Source organism: Haliaeetus albicilla, chromosome 4 (genome assembly GCF_947461875.1).
Source record: "Haliaeetus albicilla chromosome 4, bHalAlb1.1, whole genome shotgun sequence".
Taxonomy (NCBI): Eukaryota; Metazoa; Chordata; class Aves; order Accipitriformes; family Accipitridae; genus Haliaeetus; species Haliaeetus albicilla.
This window is the reverse complement of record NC_091486.1, coordinates 21535515-21558883: the sequence shown is the minus strand read 5'-3', so window position 1 is coordinate 21558883 and position 23369 is coordinate 21535515. Positions and strand designations below refer to the sequence as shown.

General features: G+C 34.6%; 1 protein-coding gene across 8 annotated transcripts in view; it reads right to left on the bottom strand.

Moving 5' to 3' along the window:
* Positions 1–591: 591 nt before the first annotated feature.
* LOC104313747 (sodium channel protein type 2 subunit alpha) overlaps positions 592–23369 on the bottom strand; it is a 79217-nt gene continuing 56439 nt past the window's right edge. For 5 of the 8 annotated variants that reach the window (XM_069781275.1, XM_069781276.1, XM_069781278.1 and 2 more), the window contains exons 18-27: positions 18628–18748; positions 18104–18258; positions 16944–17117; positions 14688–14810; positions 9593–9874; positions 8995–9048; positions 7785–7922; positions 6565–6669; positions 5231–5501; positions 592–3932 (exon numbers count right to left, since the gene is read on the bottom strand). In XM_069781275.1, the coding sequence (XP_069637376.1) occupies positions 2737–3932; positions 5231–5501; positions 6565–6669; positions 7785–7922; positions 8995–9048; positions 9593–9874; positions 14688–14810; positions 16944–17117; positions 18104–18258; positions 18628–18748 (2619 nt within the window). In that variant the 3' untranslated portion in view covers positions 592–2736. The remainder of the gene's footprint in view (positions 3933–5230; positions 5502–6564; positions 6670–7784; positions 7923–8994; positions 9049–9592; positions 9875–14687; positions 14811–16943; positions 17118–18103; positions 18259–18627; positions 18749–23369) is intronic. The other 3 variants (XM_069781281.1, XM_069781279.1, XM_069781280.1) reach the window with 1 other exon arrangement.

Genomic DNA, 23369 nt, shown 5'->3' with positions numbered 1-23369 from the left:
GTTTAAAATTATAGTATTTTTCACATTGTAATTGCATTCAGCACCCTTAGACTAAAAAAAAACCCTACGAATTTAATGCTTTACTAAAACTTTCAGCAGTTTCTGACTTCCATCCCTCATGTCCTAAAAGCAAAATAATAACTTATAAATATTTTACAAATTATGTAGTAAACAACGTTTTTCTTAAAACACAAAGATAATGCTTCACTTCAAATGTAAAATATCATTGAAATTATACATACTGGTTTGCAGCCTTGATAGCTAGACAATTTCTTTAACATCTTTTTTTCTAGTTGTCTCAGAATACCTGACATGAAAAAGTGGGCGTCATGTACACATAATCATTATCCTAATAAAGAATAGTTTTAAATAGTATTTATAACCTGAAGAGTGTAAGTAAGTGCAAATCATATGAAAGATCTTTCTGAAAGTGTAGGGCTTCAGTATTTTACTTTTCAGAAATCTATTATTATAATGAGTTTTAATCACTACTCCTTATTTCTATCACTTTATAAATTCATATTTTATTTTCATAGCACCTCTTGATAGCCAATAGTTTCTAGTGGTGAAAAAAAAGACAGAACAATTAAATACAATAAAAAATGAAGTCTTTATTCTTTTGGCTCAACCGTAATGTGGTTTACTGTTCTTTATGGTAATAGCATTTTCCTGCATGCAGTTCACCGACACACAAGTCAATATTTTTGTAAAAGGAGGAGTCAACATTGAATTTTTGCTTGTGTAAGAAACACAAAATGTCCTGATGTGATCAATTATACAAGTTTTCTATTTAATTCCTGTGGAAAAAAAACATTGTGGTTCCCATATTATATTTAGAACAGTTCTAGTGCAGCATGAATCAACAAGAATAAGAATAGTCTATGTAAACAAACACCGGTAAAGATTTAATGAATAAAAAGACTACCTTGAAACTTCTGATGCAGGCAGTGCTAGAATTTTAAACAAATCTTCCCCACCACATTTCAATTACAAGTTATATCTATTTGGAAGCAAGTGCATTTTGGACTCAGTTTGAAACTTATTTCACATTAAAATATGTGCAAAAATACAGTACTAATAAAAAAGCAGAAACCTAAAGCTACCCCATTCTTTCCTTTGTTTCTTATTTTGTGAAGTTCTTGAATTAAAAAGTGCTATGGATAGAAAGTAACAAAAGTGACAGTGACATCAACCTGAAGATAATTCTCATTTCTTATTTTATGTACAAAATGCTGAAAAATAAAATAAAATGGTATTTTTTACAATATTTATATTTTCTTAGAAAATTCTATCCATGTATTTTTCAACAGATTAAGCAGTTTGCAACATACCCTGTACAGTCTGACTATACACCGTACAGTAGTCACTTAAAATTTTAGAATGCAAAGCAAGAAGCTCTTAAATAGCTGCAAACTATTGCTTGATGTCATGAAAGAACGATGGCCGATTGAACAATTTGTTTCACTTAACCACTGAGATATGGCTTCCCATATTAGACTTTTAACAGTGGAAGGAGTAAAATTACAGCAGCAAAGGCAAGATAAACATGCATCGGTGATAGCTTCCAAACTATCTATAATGGTACAGAATACTTCATATTAGCTGTTGAAAGCTTGCAAACTACACTTACTGTGGTACATATTTGATGCAATAAATATTGTGCACAGGTCATTATTTGTTTGCTCAAACATGCACCACGGGATAAAATAACTATTTACATAGACGGTACTTTTTTAATCAACACATACAATGTCAACCTTGCTGAGAGCAGAAGATGGCTAAACAATACTGCAGGGTGAGGCAGAACAACTTCATAATCCTTAAGTTTTGTGGGTTTTTGGTAAATTCAATTTCCCAAGTTCAGGTAAGCTGTTTTCTACAGAAGAATACTTAAAAATGGACTCTATGTCCCTCAGTAAATTTTTTATGCAGAGTTCGTTCAACTACAGTTAAATGACTAATGAAAAAATAAAACATCTGTTCTATTATTGTAGACTCTATGGGACTTTACAGGCACATTAAGAGTTGTCTGGATGAGATACTAGATCGATACTGTTGTTAAAGCACCTCAAAATATAGAGCCACCCTGAAACATGGAAGTAGTCAGACTCTGCTGCTTTGTGCGACGTCATGTTTTTCCATGCATGAACTACAAGTGCAGCATGCCTTCATGCAAATCATTTCTGTCTGTACATTATAGAGAATCCGAGAGTAGAACACCTGGTTCTCATACCCCTTTCCCCAACATAAAACCCATTTACAAAAATAGTCACATATAATAGTAAACAACTTGTGAATTAAAAAATGATAAGTTCACCAACACTGATTTTTGTAAAAATATGGCAAATGTGGCTGTTGAAATGCAAACAGTGGATACAATTTTTGTACTGTGTGTTTCATGTTAAACGCAGAGATTCATACGTTCGCACCTTTTTTTTTTTTAACTGGTCCCTACAATCTGATTGGCCATTTTATCTTCTCTTCAGCAGTGTCAGCTGGTAATAAAAACAACAACCTCCTGTCAAGATGTTACCCTGTTTTACAGAGTTGCAGTTTGATGACGAGGGGTCACTGTCTTGTTATAGGCACTGACCTTTTATATATATATATATAATTATATATATATTTATATATGTAAAAACTGTCAGTTTGGCATGTACCTCCTACAGGAGTCCTGTTGACACAAATACATACTTTCTCAGGCTGTAAACAGTTTATCACAAACAGAATTCTGTGTTACTTTTTACTTTCCCTGCTGTCTTTACCTTTATCTTCTTTTTCTGATTTGTCTTTTTCATATTTATCCTTGTCTGGCTTTGTTACACTATCATAGGATGGTGGGGAGGTTGTGGAGGGGGTCATATCTGTTTTTTCTGGAGTAGAGTTCTCATTTAGTTTATCCATAATCATATCTTCTTTCATGGGCAGATCGTCCTCATCTTTACCTTTATCCTGATTAAATATACATGAAACTTTTTTGACTTTTTGCCTTAAAAGATGACGTCTGAAAGCACGCTGAATAATGACAGCAGATACCTCCTCCTGTTTGCGTTTTAATGTGGTTGTGATTGGTTCATAGGAGACTTTTGAAGGATTGGCTGCCATAAACCGATCTTCCATCTGTATTCTGAGGGCATCCATCTCCCCACTTTCCCCCAAAACACGCTTTGTGAAAGCAAACAAGATGTCAAGGCAGTGAATTCTGTCGCCGCTTACCATGGGTAGATCCATTGCAATAAGCTGGACTTTGTTTGGTTTTGCTATAAGAAGAGGAGGATCTAATGAAGCTGCAAAATCTGATAGCTTACTGAACTCTATGAATTGTGTTGCATCGGGATCAAACTTCTCCCAGACTTCATAGAACATCTCAAAGTCATCCTCGCTCAAGGGTTCAGCACTTTCTTCAGTAGCAACACTGAAGTTCTCCAAAATCACAGCAATGTACATGTTCACCACTACCAGAAATGATATGATAATGTAGCTGACAAAGAAGAAAATCCCAACGGAAGGGTTGCCGCAGTCGCCTTTAACGGAGCTCCCTGGATGATCTTTATGGGGATCACAGTCTGGCTCCCCACTGTTAAGAATTGGGGCTAGCAAACCATCCCAGCCAGCAGATGTGGTAATTTGAAATAGGCAGATCATGCTGTTGCCAAACGTTTCAAAGTTGAACATGTCATCAATCCCAACTTCCCTCTTAACATAGGCGAAGTTGGACATGCCAAATATCGCATAGATAAACATGACCAAGAACAGCAGCAGACCAATGTTGAACAGAGCAGGAAGAGACATCATCAAAGCAAAAAGCAGAGTGCGGATTCCCTTAGCGCCTTTAATGAGACGCAGGATTCGACCAATTCTGGCAAGTCGGATGACTCTGAATAGTGTGGGGGACACAAAATATTTCTCAATCATCTCAGCTAAGAACATACCTGTTGAAAAACAAATTAGTAAAGAATATTATTAGATTTAAAAACCACTGCTAAAGATTTATCCTACAAACACTGTAGAACTTTAAGAAGAATAGGATATTTAAACAGATTTTAGAAATTAGCCATTCAGTTGTTTTTACAAAACCTTTACAGTTTGGTATGTTTTGGAAACCCATAAATCCCAATAGAAATTCTAAAGTAATTTGCAGGGTAATAAAAAAAAAAACTACATCAATGACATTTCTAAGTGTTAATTGTATGACTAACTATGCAAAAAGACACACAAATACACAAAATCAATCTTTTTCAGGACAAACTGATAACTAGTGTATGAAGACTAGCAAATGCTGAGACCAGAAGAATAGCTTTCTGTTTAACTGTAACAAAAATAATTTCAGTTAATCTGAAGAAAGATCATATTCATAGTAGTATTAAAATGCCACCTAATCAAGTTATGGTATTCAAAGAAAATATGTATGTTTGAAGGAAACTGCAACTTCTTAATCACACATGAAATAACATGACTACAAGTTTAGTATTAATGACACAGCAATTCCAAACATAAACAAACTGATAATAAAAAGGCTTCTTAGAACTCACTGAAGAGTAGAAGAATTGAGCATTATATTATGTGCCTCAAAGCAGAAAAATAACTACATCCTGTTTCCATTAAAAAATGGCAAACCCAATTTGCATATTAAGGAGTTCTGAGAAGTTAAAATGACAGAATTTTTACACAAGTTCTTTCAGGTTTTCTGCTCTAGATAAAGCAAAGATTAGTGGAACCGTGTATTTATTACTACATCTGCTTCACCTCTGCTTCTCTGGTTGCTCGCTCTAGCTCAGGCATAAACCTCCCAGGATCAAACAAAACTCTGAAGTAAGCTGAGGGTTTTACCCTGCTGTCTGGGGTGCTTGCATGCTAGCCTAACAACAGTCCCACAGATTTTGCTCTTGGATTTTGGATTGCTAGACTCTTTTCCTGCAACTGCCACTGTTAGTTTATATCAAAATCGCCTTTCATATATGGGTTTCTTTCTACACCGTGGAATTTCTACTGAATTCAGAATAAAGATCTAATTTCAACTAATAGAAAAGTGAGAGTGTGTGAAACCTATTGCTAAAAAATTTACCATACTGTTCAATTATTTTATGGATAATATGAAATCAGAAGAAAGAAAAATGGTGGTCAGACTTTATAGTGACAATGTTGATCCAAAATATAAATAGACTTTACATGCCAAAAATGTTTCAGTTTCCACAGAATTAGCCATTTCATAAAAATGAATTGTTCTTACCTACTATGGAGAGAATGACAACCACAAAATCAAAAATATTCCAGCCTATAGTAAAGTAGTAATGGCGAAGTGAAATCAATTTCAGGACACATTCTCCAGTGAAAAGTACAATAAACACCAGGTTAATCCAATATAAAATGTTTTCCATGTCTTCACTCTGATCATCTGTTTCTACCATCATTGTGACCATGTTAAGGCAGATAAGTATCATGATACTGATATCAAATGCTTGTTTTGTTACAAAATCAAAGACCATGCCTTGGAATTTGTTCTGAGGGAGAAAAATAAGATTCATTACAATATGCATTAGGTAAAATTTCTTTTTCAAAATTGTTAGAAATTATTGAAATCTAGTATGAAGGGGATTTCATGTTCTCCATGAAGTTCTCCATTGTTGTGAATTTTCCAGTTTGTACATGTAAACACAAATTAAATAGAAATGCAAATACTGTGTTTATAAGCATTGAAGGGATGATTTCAAAATATGCATGGTGCATTTGTTTTTAAAGTTGCAAAGGAGACTTTGCCACCCTGAACCAGTTCACTGTAACCTTTTGTGACACAAACTATTAACTGAACACTTAGTTTGGCAGAATTTGAAAAAAACTAAGTGAAGGGTGGGTAGAATGTAAGCAGGCTGAGAGTTAATAGCACTTCATTTGTCAGAAAACTTACAAAGTTTTTGAGCCCCAAGTTCAGTGCTCTTCATGCCACCAAAATTGCCTTTAAAATATCTTCCATTTTTCAGCAATAGAGAATTTACTGATGGCTGGACTGGCCACTGAGCAGGTTCCACAATCCAAAGCAGAACTGCAGAGATGGAATCACTCTCTGCCCCAGCCAAACCCTGCTCTGTAGTGCTAGGGTAGCCCTGCTCAGGAGAGCAAACCATTGTATGGATTGTGCAACAGGAATGTGAGGGGCAAAAGGCCTTTTTTTCAGGCAATTAGATATGGTAGCTTGCCCCCATACAACAGTTTCAGAGTCTTCCTCGATGATTGAAAAGGCCTGTGCCCTAAGGCTTTCACATATTTTGACAAATACACTGCCACATTTAATTCTAGGTTCTAGTCCAACCAGTGTTTTGAAAAAATGCCACATAAAATGTCATTGCCATCAGCAGAGAGAAAAGGGGGGGGGGGGGGGGGGGGGGGGGGAAGAAGAGTCTTCCATATGCAGACTACAGAAGAGAAAAAAATTGGATTTCAGATGAATAAGGCTTTTCTTATATCACTTGGGTTTTTAGCTTACAGCTTAATTCAGCCTAAGGCCTAATTGAAACAATACCATTTTTAAATAAATGTAAAAATAACAGAAAAGATTTTTATTCTTACTGCTGGTCGAGGTATAGGCTTTTGTGGTTTCTTTGAACCCAGTTTTTTCATTGCATTGTAGTATTTCTTCTGTTCTTCTGTCATAAAAATGTCTTGACCTCCAAAGTAAACCAAAGAGACAAAAACTGGTTACAATCATGTATCTCTATTGATTACTTATAAACAAAGATACTCAGTAGTAATAATCACTATTATTCACCTCATCTGCGGGAAAAGTTAAGACAGACATAAAAAAACCCTTTATCATGATTATTAGTACTTTGGTAACAGAAGAATTGCTTTACATATTCCACTCTTAATGTTTAGGGTGTTTTTTTGAGAGGCTCTTGAACTTGCATTGTTTGTGGTAGACCTCTGCTTTTCACTGTGGAGAGGGGAGGTACAGAGGAAGGAGAGGTGCTTTTCCTTTGTTCTACTAAATTCCATCAGTTATTACAGAGGCACAAACTAATAAAATATTCCAATCCCCCTCTCTTGTTTTTTTCCTTTAGAGTAAATTTTGGCAAAATTTCAGAACTGACATCTATGATACCAAAGAAGAATTAGAAGGTATCCAGATGGTCACATTTCACAACCTCTTCTTCTCCCTCCACTGGGGCAGGACTTGAAGCAGGAGATCCTGGAACTACTATGTGGAATAAGTAGAAAAAAAAGCCAATTTCTCTCCATCTCAACCCATTTCAGCACATGGATCCAACAGCACTTCCACCACTCCAATAACACTTTGTGTAGCCAGATACTTTAGTTAAGTTCTGCAGCTGAACCACTGATACCTTTTAAGGCAGCATTGACAAAATACGAAGACTAGAGAGTACAAATAAAGATAATTCAGTGTTCATTATTAGGGTTCCGAAATCTAAACTGCTGAGCTCTGAGACATGAAGGTAGTATAGCTAAGAGTTTTTATAGCTACCTTTAGCTATTTCAATGGTTAGCCTTTTTATGAGTCTATTATAGACTGCAGCCCCAAATCCACATCTTTACAAAGATGACATTCAGTATTTCACTAACCATGGACAGACATATGTTGTCATTTGTCTATTAAACCCTCATCAAGCCAAATCATAAGCTTTAATAATTTAACGTATTTAATATGCAGAGCACATATTAATTTATCATAAAATGAAAAAATAATATTTTATGAATAAAGTTGTTGTGTGTGGACCAAAAATAAGCATTTTTTTTTAGCTTTCTTTTCAGAATAATGATGAAGTACTTATCTTCTTTTTCTGCTGGTTGAAATTGTCTATGATGACACCAATGAAAAGGTTCAAGGTAAAGAATGATCCAAAGATGATAAAGATGACAAAGTAAAGGTACATGTACAGGTTATCTTCATACTTAGGCTGATCCAAAACCTGCAAAAAAGGCATAGAAACTAAGCCTTAGTTTAACTGTGAGCACAGAGCCAAATATCTGCTGGACAGAATTTAGGGCTCTTACTCTGATCTTTGCTTCTTATGGTCAAGTTCCTACATATCCATCCCACTGATCTTCAATCTATGAAGTTACATTCTTGACAAAGAACTTTGCTATCAAACTTGATATTTCATTTTAAAAAATAGAACTGGCCTATATGAGCATAGAATAAATACTGAAGACACAATTGGTTTAAACTAGTATAGTACCATCTGTCTGAGTTTATAAACAACCAGAAACACCAGCTCGTAAAGCTGCAAACTTTTCTGTATATCTCATGGGAGGCCCCTGATGTGGGCTTGTGGAGCTTTCACTGCTACAGGCACTTAGGAAACTGCCCTGCGTTATGGAAGAGAGGCATCCAAACCGTGTTTAGAGTAAGCATATTTTCTTGGTACAGTTATGCACATTTACTGTGCTACAACAGGCCTCCGGCTGTGAGTGTAGCTTGCCAAAAAAGCTGGAGCTTTACCAGTATAGTTTATTCAGTTGTCTACTTAGAACTAGAGGACACCTTGCACCAAGGGAGCACGGGGAAGGCAAAAGGGTAAGAAAATGTACAGTCTGAGTTAAGAATAGGAACTGTGCCCTGAAGAAAGGAGTCAGGCGTCTTGCAGAGCACAGTGAAAGTCTCAAGTTTGAAAAAAGATCAGTGTTACAAAAAAATCATCTCTAAGCTGTGTATCGGTGCCTGCTTCCAAATGTAAATAATGCCTAAATGCACATAATGAGAGGAGGAAAAGGCATTTCATGGCACTAGTTAAGTCTGCTGTGGAATTGAGGAATTTTGGTCCAACTGTACCATAGAGAACATGGAATCCTTTAGGACTGCTCCTCTACTTTCTTTGTCTCTTGTATTTTTCCTATGGTTTCTATTTTCTTTAACTACAAAACTATAATAACTCCTTGTTCTCTCATTTTTACTGTTATTTCTGAAAGATGTTAAAATTACATTCTTAAATCTTGGAGCACATACAGTTAAAACAAATGGAATCAAGGGACTATACTTACATTACGAGAATCCACAGCTGCGTACATGATATCCATCCATCCTTTAAATGTAGCCTATAAACAGAACACTGGTGTTTACCTCATGCTTTTCCTGGAAAATGTCTTGTCAGAAACGTTGTTTAAGAGCTGAAGACTAAGTGTCTTTAGCGTTCATCATAAACACCAGCACAGTGCAATGTTAACCGGTGACTCTTGCCTTCTATTGTATGGTTCATTCATATATAAGAATTGCAAGCAAATTCTAAGAGCTGACTATAGAGGACACAGCATCTAATAAGAACTTCTATCAATTATGAGTAATATCTGATATAAAAGTTATTTTCTGTGTATGAGCAAATTAGGTGTATTTGATATAGATTCAATGCAGCTAAGGTGAATTAGGTTTGAATTATGTATTTTTTCTCATAGTTAGCATAGCCTTTACGCTTTGTATTATTTCTGTAGAGTCATGGATTTATCTCACACTTTATAATTCCAAACCAAGAAGTGAGAGACAAGATTTCTAAATGAATGAAACAATGAAAAATTATTTTTTACTGTTACAAGTAAACAACAGAGATATAGAAAGAGAAATAGAAATTAAGGAGTGGTGACTTACTACTTGAAGCAGAGAAAGATAACCAAGGCCTACATTATCAAAGTTAACCTTCACATTCTTCCATCGGGCAGTTTCATTGTTTTTTATGAGCTCCTCACATTGACTATAGTTGTTGATTTGGCTGATATCAAATCTCTCATCAGTTGTAGTGTTAACACAGTAGTAAAATTTTCCAGCAAATAGATTTACTCCCATGATACTGAAGATTAGCCAGAATATAAGGCAAACAAGAAGCACATTCATAATGGATGGAATCGCTCCTAACAGGGCATTCACAACCACCTAGAGTACAAATAAAACCAAAGACAGACAGTGTAAGAACATAGGAACCAGTAGCTTACAAATGTTTCATCAGCCTTTCTTAAATGTAACACTCTATTTTAATTCTAATATCTCTGTCACACTTTTTTAACTGTTGAGAGTAACAAGTAAGAAAAGCAATATAAAGAGAAAATGTCAACATAATTAGAAGGAAAATCATACAAATAGTAGAAAATTGTAGCTTTAAAGAATGCGAAAAAGAAGAACAAACAGGTAAAAAAAACCAGAAAAAATAAGCATTTATTAATTTTTTTTAGAATATTTACTTAATGTATATCTGCAAAACCATATCCATAATATTTCTCGTGACTGATTGCATCAAACACAACAACCTTTTTTCTATTACATGTTTACTGGATGAACAGTCCAAATCAATATTACTGAGCAAATTTTTAACTAAAAGTAATTTTAAGACTTCTTTTAAATAAAAGAAAACTCAGGGATGTATGCATGTTCATTTGGATGGTTATATATAAAAAGAGAAAAGCAGACATGTTCAAACCAGGAAACCAGCTGAATATCTGAACACAGAAAAGCTGGTAGTGTTCAGGCAAGTGGCAGATAAGACTTAAAGAAGGAAGAGGCTTGATTTAATTCCCAAATGAATTTTGGGGAAAACCTGGCTTCAAGAAAGAAAAATATGAAAATGAGTTCATGTACGATGATGAGCGATGATTGAAAACATTCCAGAATGAAAATAAAATAGTAAAGAAAATAAAATTAGGGAGAAAGTAGGTCCATTATGAATGAGAATGATTTCTTTAATGATGGAATTGATGAACTGCTAAAGTAGTAAACTCCTATTTTAAATCTGTTTGTAAGTCTAACAATATAAAATTTAATAACTACGGAGCACCGCTGCCAATTTTGCTAAAACAACTGAATCAGATCCTTAGAACCTGATGAAGATTTTGTTTTAAAAAAAATGCAGGACATGAGGTATTATATGGATGAGATTATTTATAATTCATTTAGTTTATATGATGTAAGTACTACAGCAGATCCTCTAGCACACTATGCTATCTGTTTCTATTTGAAATACAAATATGTAGCTTAAGCCTGTAAAATATTTTGGTGTTACATTTATATCTACAATTAATAGGTTCCATAGAATCAATTACTTGTAAAATTAGTCATCTAGGTAGATCACCTTTCATTCCTTGCCATTTTGCATAATAGAAAATAAAACCTTTGAATGTTAGGGTAGGTGATGGACCACTATCATGTATACCATATAGTAGACTTGGGCTGAAGGAAAGGAGAAATACTTGTTATACTTTCAGGGCTCCATTCCTGCCAAAACAATACCTCTTTGGAGTGACACATACTTTGGACAATATTCGACATCCTGTAGGACTTCAATGAAATTGTTGTTATGTTAAATTAAGGAGCTGGACCAAATAGGGTTCCTTTCAATGTAAATTACTGTATGACTCTATAAAAGCACAGAATGGTGGATGAAGTCCAAAGCTTCCATGGTTTTTTTTTCCACATATTTTAAATTACATGTTGTAATAAGTGTTTATTTCTAATGGGGAAATTAAAAAAAAATCAAAATAGTTTCTTACTCATACTAAAAATCTCCTTAGCAATACCAATTATAAATCAATAAGCAAAAATAATATAGCATTTTATCACTCATCAGCCAGGCAGAGAGGATTCCCTGACTAATGGATAAATCTTTTCTGACTATTTCAACGGTGCTGTCTTATGTTGACAGACCTGTACTCTCAACTTTGTCAATGACACGACACTGGAAGGCAGTGAGGAGTAGTTTGACCTAAACAAATTAATAGTTTAATAATAATGCTGAATTAGTTTAAATTGGAAATCCATGAGTTCACTGATTTTAGTGGGAAGTTTGAATGGAAGAATAAATGGTGACATAATTTTTTCCCAACTCAGGAATATTTTCCAAATATATGTTAGTTACTAGTTTTACATTATTTTTATTTAAAGTTATCTCAATTCTTCTACTTAAAAATATAAGTAGATTTGTTAATTGTAATAATATCATCCATCGGAAATAATTATTGCGATATAAAGGGATAGTTAATGAAGTGAAAAAATTTGTCCTCAAGCTTTCAGTCTCATTACACCCAAGAATTCTGTTTCTCTTTCTGCTACAGCTGCAGGTCCAGTCATGGTCTTCGTTCTTTAATTGCTGGATTTCTACAGCTGACCTACTTTCTCTGGTTTTAGTCTGAGTCCTGAAGCTATAGCAGGACCAGCTTGTAAAATGAATCATTTGAAGACACTCAACACATACTGTTGAGCATCACTGAAAACACTGATCCAGACACCTCCTAGCTTCCATTGGTAGTAGGGGTGTGAGAAAAGAGAGCAAGGCCTGACAGCAAGTGAAAGGAGGGAAAGCATTAGACAGACATTGAAAGCTTTGTTTACTGGTTAAAAAAAAGGTAGCATGTGCCTAGCACCATATAGCAGTGAGCGATAGTGCTTGGGGCAGAGCATAGACAGATTAATTATACTCCCACAGGCTACTTTCATGAAGTCCCAAGTGCAAATTAAAGTGTACTTCCCCTAGCAATAGTAGTGGTGCGAAGATGCAGGGGAAACATCATGTTTTCTATAGGGGCAATGTTTTCTATTAATTATTAGTTTGGCAGGCACAAGTCCTGATCCTAGAGAACAGTATGGTGGATTAAATATTTTAGATGTGTAGAATGGTATTTCTTGCTTGTATATAGGAAGTATAATGCTCACTGGAAGTAACTTTAAGTGCCTATGCAAATATATGCACCATACTATATTGTCATATTTTCAGTTCATAGATATTAAGCACCAATGAAATCACTATGTTATAAACAGACATCTTGAATTTCCACGTATCAGATCTTAAAGTCTTCTCATACTAATTTCTTCACCAACTTGAGCTACTGTGTCTTTAAAGACATTAAGCCCGAAATTGATTACTTTAAATAAGGCAAAATTCACTATATTCACAGGAAAATTTAAATGGTTAATTGCCTAACTAATAAAAATATAGGTCACATTTCTAGTCTGAAGTTATCCAACTACAGCCACTACTTTTTATTATATCTTTTGCTAAAGTCATAAATCTCCTTATCTGGGTATTTTACAAAGAGATACAGTTAGCAGATCAGGATCAAATCAGTAGGTAAAGTTTATGCCAACATGGAAGTTATGGGATTGACAATTACCCATAAACCTTCATGACAAAGTGATTGTTTTCTTCCTTGCCACATTAAATTGCCACTTAAGCAATTTACTGTGCATCTAAAATTTGTAATATTTTGTATTAAGTTTTTTTGCTAATCATTCTCAAAAAAACAACAGCTAATGGTTTTTTTAGCAAGATACTATTGAGGTTTTAAATAAGCCTTATAGCTGATATAAGCATCCCAAGTCTTCAAATTTACTTCAGCAAAGTTCCAGAAATTTGCTGGAGGCAAGGAAGTGGTATTTTCTTTTTTGAATTTATAACCTCTCATCAATGCCTGTTTCCTTTTTGGTTGAAGTCCTTTACTTTCCACATGCATAGAGCACCACATTTTCTTCAGAGGCTCATCAATTTGTAGTTGACTTATAAATTTGCTAATCAGCTTACAGCCTGGGGTGCCAAAGATCAGTGATTGCAGTAGGGAGCTCACACAAGGATCCCTCTTAAATACAACAATAGGGTTTCAGCTCAGGTGCATCTGCTGATTAGATCTATGGCAATATGTCCAAGGCAGACACATGGACCTTGAAGGTGTAAGTCAGACACCTTCTTGTGGCTGGAGCTAGAAATATCTACCATCTCCAGTTGTTGAGAAGTAGTATCAACTACTGCCCCTAAGAGAAACATTTCTAGAGCTTTCAGGTCATAGCAGAATACATAAGGTCTTTGTCCATTTCAGTGCACTAAAGAAGTGATCTAAACTAATCAATTTGACTTTGCACTGGAATAGACTGAGAGCCCAGTTGGGCAGCTGAGGGTCTCAGCTGTGGTAACTGACATGGTGATAACCCCCAAACAGCTGGGGACCGTAACTTCTCAAATAAACCCAACGCTGTAAGCAGAAGTCTTGTGATATGTTTTCAGTCTGCTTAGTGCTCTGTAGATTATAAACAACATTTAAAAATCAATATGGAAAGCAGTAAGCAACCAATTTAGGCCAGAAATCATAAAACCAGCTACATCTTTGATATACTAGAAAAGTTGTCTTAAATAGAATGCAATAGTTCTAATCTGAAAGAGAGATGGTATTTTAACACTGCCAATTTACTTATTAAAATAGGAATTAATTACAAAACTTTTAAATTGTAATGGAAATTCCCAATTAATATTTACAGATCCTAGGTTAAAAGACATCTGATAGACTATGCATGATATTCTATACTTGTATGAAATACACATGTGCATATATATGTGTTTATATGTGTACACACTTTTATGAATAAGTATTGCTTTTTTAAAACTGTTCTGGCTATAGCAGGATTTATTTGTATGGGATAAATTCAGTTTTGTAGTAACATTGCATAGATCCATGCAGTTGATAAATCCTGGGGCTCTCCAGGAAAATATGAAATAGGGTGAAAAGCCAAGGAGCCTAAGTAAGTGTAACAATGTGTGCAATAACACATGAATTCATATAAGCAGATGAAGCCTTTGCTTATATGTTAGTGATAAATGTGAAATATATAGGATGATAGTGTGGCATATCTGCATGGATTTGTCATTGATTAGTCTGCATGCATTGTTTCTGTGTACGCATGCATTATTTCAGATTCTTTCATTTTGTCTTACCCTCATCCCTTCAAATCGTGACAAGGCTCTTAGAGGTCTCAAAGCTCTTAGTGTCCTAAGGGATTTAATCGCACCAAGTTCTGAGTAGCCCAAGGCATTAGCTGTTAAGCTAACCAAAGAGACCTACACAAAAACAGAAAGGCAATATTGCTCATTCATCTTGTATATCCTTCCAATACATATGGTGGGAATGATGTACGCCCTGAACTTCTCAAGAATATTCAAGGCTGGACCTCTTTCTCCAGGAATCCCTCTATAACGCAGAAAGATCTTTCAAGTCAGACAAAGTAGAATAAAAGTATATTCTAGGTACCTGTTGATGAAAGATGTTGGTAGAATGGTATAAAAATGCTTTCTACATTCACATAAACCAGTCAATATTTGGTGGTACTTAAAGAAAAATGAAGTCACATGCAAAGAGAAAACTCCCAAAAGTTGGGTGGATTGGAATGGCCAATTTAGGTCAGGACTTCCTGTGATATCTTCAGAATTTGATGGAATGTAAAAACTCTCAAAAACCACATCCAGACCTGGCCTTTGGCCAAATGTAACTTTCTAGTGTCCAGAAAATCTTATTCAACAGCCATAGCTACCAGTGCTGTTCAGATTTAACCAGACTAATCAAGACTGATAACCGTTTGTTAGACAATGGTAGAAGCTTCATTGTTAGGCATATCCACACTTCATTACATTCCCTGTGACTCCTTTAACCACTTCATCAATTCTGGCTTGCATAACGCTGGTCTGGTCTGCAGGCAGATGAATAAATAAACTAGAATAGCTGTAAAATAAATAATACAATTATCTTTCATCAATAATCCTTAGAAATGTATAGTAAACCATTGGGAAGGAGTGGCCCTAGTGAAGAAAAAAAAAACCCAAACCATCTTCTAGTTCCCTCCATTTTAATGCCCTTCCCTTCCATCCTTCCTGTTGTCCCTTAATTCTTTCACTTCCAAATTAATTTTTCACTTTGTTATCTCAATCACCTGAGTAAAGATTTTAAAAAATGCTTCAGAGATTAATTTTTTCCATGAAAAAAATTGCACCAGGGTAAGGTTGCCATGAAAAACTAATAAAGTTATTTATAAAGTTCACAGAAGTAACTAAACCACAGATCATCAAATAAGAATTAAATATTTGTTGATAAATACAATAAATATATAATGATAGTGTAAGGTATTGTCCGTGCTGTCTCTGTAAAGCTCTACTGGTCACGGTAATTTACACATCTGATGACTGAGCCAATAAATGTTTTACAAGGATGCAGACTCAACCAAAGAATACTAAGTGTGCATATAGTCATATTTTATCATAGGATCTGCAATGCTGGTATGGATTTAAAAGTTATGTTTTTCAAGCTCTGTATAGTAAAGACTTCATGGTCTATCATATCATTGTAGTTTTAGGGAGATACATAGTGATTTCTACAGAATTCTGCTGCTCTTCAGAATGAGCGAACAAGTGATTCAAGACACATTCTTACCTTGCATTCCATGGCAATTACATAGGTGGAACTGAGAGATGCCCTATTGGCACAGACAGATGTAGTCAGGCTGTCAGGAAGGGAAATGAATGTCTGCTATATGGTTAAAGATCTGTAGACTTCCATTTATGCTACCCAGTACGTGCATATATTGTTGAGCATGTAGACTTGAAATTACAATGCACTTCTCACTAGGTCTCCTTTAGACAATGTGTGTCTGCTCCTTGGTGGTGCAGCCTTTTGAAAATCATTTGACCTATTCTAAAGGAGCTCATCTACAGTTCTCCAAGTGTCTCTTTTAGGTCGCCCATGTGATGCAGTGGAAAGTGCAAGAGTACTGAATAGTACCATGGAACTGAGAGTTCTTAGCAGTATTTTCCTTTCATATTACATAGAGTGACAGGACACTTACAGTAATGGATTAGAATGTTAGAAACCTTTAAAGAAATTGGTTTGAAATATTTAAATTCCATATACAGCAAAAACTGAAGAGGATGAACAGCATCCTTTCCACACCGTGAAAAAAAAATAGTAAAAAGCATCATTTCAATAAAGCATTACAAATTCATAAAACTAGAGAATATCAACAAAACATCTCCAGAGTAATAAGTATATCAAAATATTTTTCTTTTCTGAACAGAATTATAAACCATACCACAACAACAGTTTTAAAATAGAGTTTCAATTGAATAGAACAGATATCTTATCCTGAAAACATAACATTCTGATTTTTAGAGCCTGTTGTGCAGAAAATGAAAAAGAATACATACATCAACAATCAGGAAGTCCAGCCAGCACCATGCATTAGTGAAATAGGTTTGAAAGCCATAAGCCACCCATTTTAAAAGCATTTCCAGAATGAAGATATAAGTAAAAACTTTGTCAGCATATTCCAGCATGGTCTTGATAGTTTTACGTTGCTCTATGTATATATCTTCAAATGCCTGTGAAAAATATTTTTGAAGATATAATTAAATGTCTTCACAATTTGCAGTGTGATATATCATAGCCAAGAAAGAATTTGAATTGGAAAAATCTATGTGATGATAAGGCATATATCCTTCCCTCAAGCACAACTTTTGCTTTCACTCCGTACTGTAGTCTTTTCATAAAGCTGGGTCAAAACACAATATTCAGCTTTCAGCTGAGCTGAACAATGATCCACGAAACTTGCTGTAATACCATTCTCCAAATCTCATTTTAATTTGTTTCCATGGATAGCAATGGCTTAATGATGCAAGGAATTCCTTTGTGGTAGCTACAACTTTATATCAAAATTATATGAGGAATTTAAAAATGACTCTGTGATACACAATTTTTGAGGAACTAATATTTGAAACCAAACTATACACACTAACCCACAAAGCAATCCTGAACAGAGATTAATAACTCTCTTTTCAAAAGAAAATGTCTACATTGACAGTGAATCACTGTGCATTGACTCAAGTGTAGAAAGTACACTCACTATATTTTGCTGCTGCTATGAGGAACTAATTACTTCAGTACTTACTCTGTGCTCCTGATTTAACATCAATCTGGTAAAATACCTGACGGAATCACGTTGGTACCTTACATCTCAGTTTGACAATTCAGGTTGCTGTTGATAAGTTCCTAGCTCAGCTGTGGTTTATTTTAAATGTGTGTAAAACAAAAAAAAAGGCTATTATCATCAATATGAAGACATGTGAATACCAGTCTGAGATAACTAATTTCTTATTTCCATTAACACTATATTTTGAACTTGCCAAACAATTTGTTTCATAGCCTGTAAGCAAACTGTTACATATCCTATGATATATGCCAAATATTTGTTGATATATGTTGCCATTAGAACATTTATGAATTGGATATTAAATTCTGATGTTACCTGCAGCTATATAATTAACTGTAATTCTAAGTGCTTGCTGCTTAAAATAGACACTGAATTTACCAAAGCACCGCTGCTGAGAAGAATCATGAAGACAATGAAGGTCTCAAACCAGTTGTGTTCAACAATCTTATAGCAGGTTTTTCTAAGATTCCACCAGATTTTCCCTTTCCCATCTTCTACACTGACTTGACAGCATTTGAATCTCCGCACACAGCCTACATGAGATAATAAGTGTTGAGATGTCAGAATAAGGTAAATACTTATCAGGAATCACAATGAACAGAAGTCATTTGGTTTATTTCAGTGCTACTGCATTAGATGCTTGTAAATAAGTATCTCCTATTTGAGGATTTTTGTTTCAATATTTGGAGTTGAAGTTTTGTAACTCTTATAATACCTTCCAAGGAAAGAGAGAGAGCACGAGAACAGTATATCTATGGCAGTACCTCTGAAAGAGTTACTCATACAAACAGAAAATACAACTATAATCAGAAAGCTGCTTCTTGATTTTAAATAAAAATAGAATCCAACCCAGATCAACACAGTTAGGTCTAATCACCTTGCATATCTTTTGCTTCGCCTACCTTCTGTAAAACAAGCCTCTGGCTCCAGAGCTTCTTCAGGTTCTGCTTCTGGCTGTTCCCCTTCTGGAGGTAGTCCGATATCAACTGTGCTGCCTTCTGATGAACTGGATGCATTTAATTTCTGTGAATGAAACCCCACATAATTATTTTTTTCAATTTTTTTAAATTTGAATAGAAGTTCATGTTTGAAATGCATACCGAAATATTTTGCATGTATTCCGTGCTCTGACATTAAAAGAAATTCATATCTACAATCTATAATGCCAAATTGCTCTACTACAGGTGAGGTCACAAGATTAGAAACTACATCATGTGCATTTTCCCTATTGAAAATATTTTGATATTTTCATACAAGGAATTGCTGAAATTATTAGACTACTATTCTGAGCCACACATAAGAATTCTGAAATGAAATTTCAGTAAGGTAGGAATGCGTGCCTTTCACACTTTGTACTGTTTAATTATTCCAATCATGTGGCTGCATTTTAGATGACACTGTAGACAGCATGTGTTAATAGAAGTAATTTTCCAACATCATGACCAAACCAACAGCAAGCTGCACAGATGTATTTTCATGTCTCAAGTAAATGTTATTCTATCAAGGTCGTAAAATCTAAAAAGTTTGAAAATATACTTTTCATTATGATTGACATGAAAACACATGTTATGTGTTGTATAGTATAGTTTAATTCTCTTTATTTCCAAAAGAGCAGCACATTACTTTAAGAGCAGTAGCTGATATTTTGCATTCTCATTTGCCAATGCATTTTCTGAATTTATCGTGTGTTTTGAAACTACTTATTACTTTGGTACAGTACACATACATGTCCAATCACTATAAAAGCCAAAAAAAAAAAATCTTTATTTTTGGAAGAGTAAAATGAAAACAAATGCTTTTAAAACAATACCATCATAAAACAATACTGCACCAATGAATCATTCTGATAATATCGTCCAAATCTTCACAATGATTCTTTCACACCATCACGTTATGCTGGCAACAGACAAATATGAGTACTATAATAAGTAAAAGTAGTTTGGTCACGGCATTCTATGACTCTTCTAATGTTATCACTATGTGGCGTATAACATCAGTAAAATGGCTGCATTGATAAGTAGCTAATTTTGTAAAGGGAATGATGTAAGCAGATTTAGAATACAGTCTATAGGGAATTAATATTAGACAGAGAGATGGTCCATGGTAACATTAAAGATATATCTTTGCTGACACTTAAAACTTAGAGGCATTATTCCTTTAAAACATGTTTGAGAAGCTCCAAATTCTATACAGTTTTTTGTAAAGGAAATCTAAACAATATTAGTATGTGAATACAGAAAGTACAATAAGACTTTAATGGACTTTTACATTGCAGACAATATTAAGTATGTTCTTCAAACAAAAAGAAGATTAATTCCTTTCTCCTCCACTCTGATTTTATCGAATCACACTGACAATACATTTTGCTGTGATTTTGACATAGGCTTAACTTTTATTTTTGTATACCACGGTACACTATAGCCCACATTCTAGAGGAAGACCAAACAGATGGAAACTTTTATTGTAGGGTGTATAATGCATGTAATTTCAGTGATATCTGCACACCCATTTCCTTTATGTTTCTTTGAAAATCCCAGCCTACATATTCATGTCTCTTGTTTGTGCATGAGCTTTAGCATCTATGAGGTTATGTCCAATGTACAGACATGGACGCACACTTTTCTGCAGATTATTATTTACAAATTTCCCATTGCAACATATTCAAATTATAGATAATGCATGGCAGTTTGATCATTGTGGAATACTGCCTCTAAAATGGAGAAACTGGAAAGCATGGGATAAATATTTTAGTCCCCAAGTAAGGACCGCAGCATTTAAGCATCAGTGGAAGTCAATCATCAGTTTGAGGAAAGGCCAGAAATACCATAAACGCAAGGTACATTCTAAAGAAATTTATATATGGTGTTAAAAATTAACATTTATCAATACAATAGACTAAATATTTTTTAAACTGAGAAGTGCCTATCTGTTTGTATTCTGTAGAGTTTTCTTAAAATGTTGCTTGCATCATTCCGATCTGGACAGCATTTCTAGCAGAATGCTGTAGTAGTAGCAGAGCAAACAAAAATTATGAACTGGTTAAACCATAAGTTTGAAAGACCTACTGTCCATTCTTTTACAGGCAAATGAAGAGTTCAGTAACTCAGATATTATGCAGTTAGTTTAATCACCACATGTTAATTTTAAGAAGGGATAATGAATTCCTATTACTGAAATTGCATAAGACTAACAGTTAACTCAAGATGGAAGATTAGAGTTATCCACTATAAGGAGAGATCAAAAAGATCAGGTAGAAAAGGTGGAAAATTATCGGTAGAACAGTCAATTATCAGAAACATCAGAAAGTCATCTTTCTTTATGTGGGGCAGTATGTATGGTGAATTGTATCTTACAAGGCTCTTCTCACTGAAAATCTGGTATGCTTCTATTAAATAGCTGTAATAATAATCATAGGAGTTAAGCTAAACAGAAGAATCCTAAATTGAATCAACAGCAGCTGATACTTGAAACACAACAATTAAATGCCTTATCCCACTGAGAATTCAGTTACTCTTCTGTTGATGTAACAGAGTATTTCCTTAGCATGCTGTTCTATTATACCTGAATTTAGCGCCAACCTGATCAGTATATGAAGAAGCATATTAGAAAAAATATTCAATAAATTCAATCTTTCATAGTTCAGTATCATTTGGGGAAGAAAAAAATTAAAATTTTCAACAGAACTAATTACTTTTTTGTTTGTTTCTTTGTTATTTTAAACATTGAATTTATTGTATGGCATTCTATACAATATTTATAAAGTCTAGTATGCATTACAAACAGCTAGGAAGGTTTTATGATACGACATCTTAAAATTTTACCAAATCAATTAAGTTCAGTATGCTAGGAAAACTTTTCAATAACAATCACGTATTTCCACAGCAAACTTCTGCTCTGGTATAAAGCAACTGACCCAAGGATGTTGTACTGATTTCTAGGTATTCAACACAACATCACCTGGGAATGGACCATGTTATTACTAATTACGTTTTGTGCATATGCTTTAATACATAGGAAGAATTTTTCTACCACTTACTGTGACCTGCCAGTGTTCACACATATGGAATTCAGCTGGATAGCTAGACTACCCCTAATTGCAGACCCTGGTACGTTAGGTATGTAGCATATGCCCCAGTTCTTTACCTTAACTTGTCTCAAAGTTACCTTTGTACCTGATAAATTCTTCTCTGCTCACCAGCATCACAAAAACTAGATTTAGGCAGTGGTATATACCTAACATGTATACAGCTTTTTAAAAAAATGAACCTGTAGAAACAAGATAATCATCAAACCCAAACATTATCTTTGATATAATAGTGAGTCCTTTTTAAGCCTTTTTCATACCATGGTTCTAGGTTTCAAAAGTATTTGGTCACCCAGATTATAAGAGATTTATCAGGATAAAGCATTAGACACTCTTTGAGAGTTACGATGCTAGATTTTTTCTGAATAGTATGCTAAGGAAATTATTCTCAGAGAAATCTACTTTTCAAAACCTCAGAATGTACATAGTCCATCTCCTTTTCACAGAAGACGGTAAGGGGACAAAAGTACTTACATGGTTCTAAAGCAGCAGTATACTGATTATCACAGAGAGATACATGTATCTTTTATGTCACATCTACCAATAGCCTTGCCAGTCATGCTTTAGTCAGCAATACAGTACAGTATGAGATATAAATTTTAGTTTAGCTTTCAAAATAGAAACTGAAAGTGGAAAGCAGCTTGCCTATCAGAGCAGCATTGCAAAAAGCAGCAGCCAAGATTAGGTCAGGAAGTTTTTGACATAATTACTTTCTGAACCTTGGCAACATCTCATAGATTCATACAATTCTGCTTCACTTACAGCCAGGCCACTTTGAGCTTCTAACATTTCTTTCTTTCTTTGTTTCAAGATGATCATCTGCAAGTAGCTGAACAGCTCTTAGTTTAACATTTTTAACAATGCCTTAAATTTCATAATTAGCCAGGATGCCACTAATAGCTGTTGAAATCATAATTTAAGGGACTGAAGGAGCAAAGAGCAGAACAGACATGAGCAGGAAGATGGTACCAAGAGAAACCACCGTTTTGGTTTTGCTTTTAATTCCATTCCTCCCAAATACCTATGAAAATGTTAAATAATGGAAATTATATTGTTTTTATTTTCTCAGTGCTGTGTGGATGTCAATATGAAAATGAGATGTTCTGTGATGTAAATGGCAATAATATATCCAAACTTATACAGTCTTTTTCAGTACAGCTATATCACCTATAAAATCGATCAAGTGGTAAATATCATTGTAGTTCCACTGGTATAATTAAGTGGAACCTGGATGTCACTCTTTCTAGTGCTTATATGGTCAGGCATAACTACTCTATCAGTTAAAAAACCCAGAACTTTGTAAATCAAAGCAAAACATTCCTGTGATGATTACTGTCTGCAAATACTGCAAAAAAACAGGATCCCTAAATTATAGTCCACTCTATTGCTATTCGTAATTGCTTTGGTCTGCTTATTTATGAGGATTTCATAAATGAAAATATTTGCAAGAATGTTGGATGAAAGCAAAAGCATCGTAAGTAGCAGTGGAAACATTTGCAAAAGCACTCCCACTACTTAAGCTACTTAAGGCTCTTTAATTCACACAAGCGATAGTGAAAG